This window comes from Lactuca virosa, chromosome 7 (assembly GCF_052849685.1).
Source record: "Lactuca virosa cultivar CGN04683 chromosome 7, Lactuca_virosa_CGN04683_v6, whole genome shotgun sequence".
NCBI classification, from domain to species: Eukaryota; Viridiplantae; Streptophyta; class Magnoliopsida; order Asterales; family Asteraceae; genus Lactuca; species Lactuca virosa.
This window is the reverse complement of record NC_136432.1, coordinates 147,926,613-147,931,830: the sequence shown is the minus strand read 5'-3', so window position 1 is coordinate 147,931,830 and position 5,218 is coordinate 147,926,613. Positions and strand designations below refer to the sequence as shown.

General features: G+C 40.6%; 1 protein-coding gene across 2 annotated transcripts; it reads left to right on the top strand.

The window, feature by feature from the left end:
• LOC145125366 (putative membrane-associated kinase regulator 1) lies at positions 1-4,572 on the top strand. Of its 2 annotated transcripts, XR_013715956.1 has the most exons (2): positions 1-1,042; positions 4,505-4,572. XR_013715956.1 is itself a non-coding variant. In XM_079060827.1 (1 exon), exon 1 carries the CDS (start codon positions 71-73, stop codon positions 926-928), a length of 858 nt encoding a protein of 285 aa, XP_078916953.1. In that variant the 5' UTR covers positions 1-70; the 3' UTR covers positions 929-1,275. The 2 variants fall into 2 exon arrangements, 1 of the variants encoding a protein (XP_078916953.1); XM_079060827.1 differs by lacking the exon at positions 4,505-4,572 and having other exon boundaries at positions 1-1,275.
• The last annotated feature ends 646 nt before the right edge of the window (positions 4,573-5,218 follow it).

The following is a 5,218-nucleotide window of genomic DNA, read 5'->3' as shown; positions in this document are numbered from 1 at the left end:
CCTTCCCACCACAGCTATCACCACTTCTAAATTCGAAATACTCTTCCACTCTCTCGTAACTGGCCTTCTAATGGGGCATCGGAAAACAAAATCCCATACCCTCCCATCCTCCCCCATCCACCACCACTCATCCTCTTCGGATTTTGAATTCACATCCGTCCTCTCCCCTTGCAAATCCACCACCATCAATCTCCGCCCTGCCGACGAGCTCTTCTATAAAGGTAAACTTCTCCCCCTCCACCTCTCCCCTCGCAACTCCATGGTCCGTACCCTACTTCTCACCTCCAACACCATCACCGCTCGCCACTCCTCCGACTATCATTCATCCTTCTCCTACACAACCTCGGATTCCTCCCGCCCCAGCTCCGCCACCGACGATGATGATACCCACTTTCCTCACAAACTGTTTGATCTCAATTCCCATACTCATAGATTCATCTCCGAAAACGAAAAGAAAATAATTGCTAGTAAGCAGTTTTCTTTCAACAGATTCTCTTCCCTGTTTCGCAAAGAAACCAGCAAACCCGCGGCGGGTATCACCACCCAGTCTGATCCGGCCACCTTAACCAGCTCCTCCGTGAAAGAAAAGATACGTAAATACTTGAAGAAAGTGAAGCCGTTGTACGAGAAGCTTTCCCAACTTCAAAGTCAAAAAACAAAGACTGCTCCTTCAATGGCGAAAAGGGAAGACATAGTTTCTCCATCGTTTTCGGGAAATCTGAGGTTTTTCAGAAAGACAAGCTGCGTATCAAGCTGCCCTTCAACAATGCCGTCGTCTCCATATCATTCAGGTGTTCTTTGCCGGAAAAACAACACTAAAGGCGCCGGTGGCTGCAGTAACACTTCGTCATCAACGGAAGAACTGCAGAGCGCGATTCAAGGGGCGATAGCGCATTGCAAGAATTCCATGGTTGAGAACCACAAGTAGAATGTACAAGCCGTGTTACACATTTTACAAGTGCTTAATGATCCCGTCCGTGATTAAGAACCTCCACATTTGGATCTGATCTGATCAGAATTTGGCAGAGACTTCTGATTCGTAGTACCAATTCTGTCTCTCTCTTATTTATTTATTTATTAGTATATAGTTTTTTAGGAAGAGATGGAAGGGCGTGCATGTGACCATATTATGGATCATGCATTTATATTCTTAATTTTAATCGTTTCTTCGTTCATACTTCAGCATTTAGCTTCATTTTTAGTTAAAAGATTATTTTTTCTCTAATTTAAATATTGTGGATTCAGTTATTATTAGTAAACATCATTTGACTTTAACTTATTTTTTATTACAATTGTTTTGTCTTAAACTCCAAAACTTAGTTCGTTTGATTAGTAACATGCGACTTAATAACAAGGGTGGGACGAGCAGATCTTTCACCCTCTTGCCACCTACCTATTGAATCAATATTTATCTTTCACCCTCTTGCCACCTACCTATTGAATCAATATTTATTTTAGTTTTTTATCAATTATATATTTTTTTGTTGGTGATTTAGTGTTATCAACATACTTTTAGTGTAGCTAGTATTGCTAGTGAGATAGGTTGAATTTTATTTGTTTTCTGAGATTGGATGTATGGGGTGCACACTCAGATAGTCTAATGTGAACTCAGCTATACGGGGGCGGGGGGTCCGGGGGCAGTACCCCTGTATACGACATTCCAAGGGGCAGCGCCCTACCCCTGGCGGGGTCTAAGGGTAGTGCCCCTAGCGGGGTCCAAGGGATAGTGACCCGAAACCTAAACGGATTTCTATGTCAGGAAAGAGTTCAGTCGTGCAAATTCCCACCAAAATTAGGTTGTCACATCATGATAATGTCAGATTCGGTTATGTCTAAATAACCATATTTTAACCATCTTTTTTTGGTGCCATAATAGATGTAACCCCCATAAACCAACTTTCAACTGATTTCTATTGATTGAAGTTCCAAAATTCAGTTGGAACATATACAAACGAAAATAGATCATTCAATATTTTTGTCTCCCAAAACAACACATCAAGCAATGTTATTATGTGTTTTACAATTCAAATTAGCCCTATAATTCGAATTGGTTTTGTTCTTGTATTATCCCACTTTGAATTCGTGTACCCCTGGAAATAGGGACGAATTACAGATTTTGAAAAGTGTTTGCAAACACGATCCTTAAATCTATCCAAGTTATATATATTGCTATTTTGATTCCTTAATTTCTAACATTCGAAATCTTTATTTTCTGCAAAAGGAATAACAATGGTAGAATCAGTCAGGGACTTAAGTTCCAAGTTCAGGAAACTTGATAAGTTTAAGGGAAATGATTTTTATCGCTGGAAAAAGAAGACGCGTTTCCGGGGGATTCTAAAGGCACCATAAATAAAAGGGAAAATGACATATATGCCCTATTATGTTTCTAGAGTTTACCCATTTAGCCACTTAACTTACTTTATGGCTTTTTAAGGGAACGAATTACACTTTGTCAGGTCGATTAAGTCCTTATTTCATTTGTGAAGGGGTCAGCCGGTCATTTTTAGTCCACCTCCCTCTAATAACATCACATAGGATGATAACTGTGTCTTTTGTGTAATGACATGTCATTAATTAGTCGCATCCTTCGTACTGTCGGTATATGCTTTATAAAAGAGCCCTTTTGACCTCCACTTTTCATCACTTCATCGATAAACCCTTTGTTGTTTTCTTCTCCTGAAACCTCAAACATGGAACTCGTATTCTTATAAGTAGATGTGCACTTGCAAGGAATCTTCGCCAAATACCCCGTACGCTACACCGACGAAATTACTCAAAGATTTTCAGACATCGATTTCGCAGGAATGGACAATGATGGGTGTTATGCGTTCATCGAAACGTTCACTGGGGAAAAGTGTGAAAAGCTCTATTACTGCCAACCTGATATTGATTTTCCGAAAGGTTTGACTTTAATTATCAATGACCCGGATTATTTCGACTTTATAGCAATTGCATATGAATGTGGTGTTATACTCCCTATGTATGTAGACCATTTTGGGAATAGTAACATACAGGAATGGTTGGATGAACACAAAGACAAGGTTATTGGTAACATAGAGGAAGAAGTACTTGATGGTGCACGACTGATTAAGAAAGTTGCAACAGGGCATCGTGATGTGGATGAGGTTGACGATGAGGAAGACTATAACACCCCAAATCAGGTATTACTTTTGGAACCCTTGAAATTATAAATATTGCATAATGGTCCCTTAAGTACACTGGGCGTACTTCAGGAGTATGCTTAGCGTACCATGCATGGATGATCGTGGAGGGCCAGCACGTACGCTGGGCGTACGTGACGAATGTTCAAACCTTAAATTTTGGACTTAAGACCTATATAAGCATCCCTATCTCATTTGAGCCTCACCCTAATTGGCATCCTTCACCCTCAAACGTCCCTCAAAACCCTAAAATCATTACAGTGTGTGTTCTTGAGCTTGTGAGTGTTTAAACACCATCCTTTTGGTGTGTTAGCTACTAGGAAGAGGAGGAAACAAGCTTGAACGTGGAAGAGCTCCTGGATCTTACATTTTGAGCAGCTTAGGAAGCTTGAGCAAGCTTTTACGTTGGGTGTAGATTAGCATACGCAACGCGTACAACTTAGGGACTCAGTACGTTGTGCGTACAAGCGTGGTACGCAAGGCGTACACACCTCAGATGGGCTTGGACTTGTTTTGGGATTGTAAGCCCTTTGGGCCTTAATCAGTCATTGGGCTTGGTCACGTTTAGAGTTAGTGGGCCAGCTTATCTGTTTTGGGCCATGGTTACTATGGTTGGGCTTTATTGGGCCATGAGGCCCATTAATGATTTTGTACATGGACTTTGGGCCCATTAGCAAAGGAAGACTTTTTAGGCCATTGTGAAAGGACTTGGGGTTTGGGTTCTTCAATTGGATTATGTTCAGCCCTACCTGGGTAATGGTATTATTGTTCAGCACGGGTGTTCATGAACTGTTAGGAGAGCAGCTTTCAGATTCAGTAGATAGAGGTGAGTCTTCTCACCATACCAATGGGTCGAAGGCACCAAGGTCAGTCCATTTTATGATATGTGATACACTAGTTGATGTAGTGTTATGTGACATGTTAGTTGGTTATGTGGTAGGAGGTATGATAGTTGTATATGTGGTATACTTGTATGGAAGACCATGGGAGAGCCCATGACACTTGGATGTAAGACCATGTGGAGAGCCCATAGCTTTCCTATTAAAGACCATGGGGGAGCCCATGGCACCTGGATGTAAGACCATGTGGGGAGCCCATGGCTTTCCTATTAAAGACCATGTGGGAGCCCATGACACTTAGGTGTAAGACCATGTGGGGAGCCCATGACATCCTGGAGTAAGACCCTAGGGGAGCCCACGACATCCTTATATGTTTGTATGTATGGCTTATATGGTTTATGTAGCTTTTATAGCTAACATGGATTATGTGATTATATGGATTGTATGGGGTATGCTCTGGGGAACTCACTAAGCATTAGCTTACACTTTGTTGGTTTGTTTCAGGTACTTCTGAGCCTAAGAGCAAGGGAAAGGCTTGATGGCGCGTCATACACTCTCTCAGGCGTTTTTATGGGACACTCTAATATTTGAAATAAAATTATTGATGTTATGAATTTGAAAACGATTGTTCTTCAGATTTTGTGGTTTATTCAAAATGTTGTGATTATTTAAAAATGAAAAATTTCTTTTGAAAATTGGGTCGTTACAAGTTGGTATTAGAGCCTTGGTTTGAGAGATTCGAGCACACTCTCGGTTGTATCAGGACTCAAACTAAGGAAATGGTAAAATTGTTTTCAAAAATAAAACTTAAAAACTTCTTAAAATGGAAAAGAGGAGAGTGCAATGTGCGTGATCGGCCGAGTCAAGTAAGTACTTCCCCCATTATGTTAGCCATGTTATACTGATATTTGAGTTATGATAATCGTATGAATATTGCTACGTGTATGCTTTCAAAATTGTATACGGTTAGGGTCTTATAGCCTCAGAAAGATTGATTTGGCCTTATTTCTTGTTGTTTTTCTGGTTGTGGTCTTAAGGAAGAGTATGTTATTCGAAAGTCTATTTGATCCTGTTCTGTGTATAATTTGCATGCATAAGGCAACCCGTTATGATTGAGTTCTATTTTGATATGGATGGATTAAATCTTAGGATAGCCTAGGATTTGAGCTATGCGGTAGCCTGTGAGATATGACTTGTTCTGGGATGAATTAGAGTTAT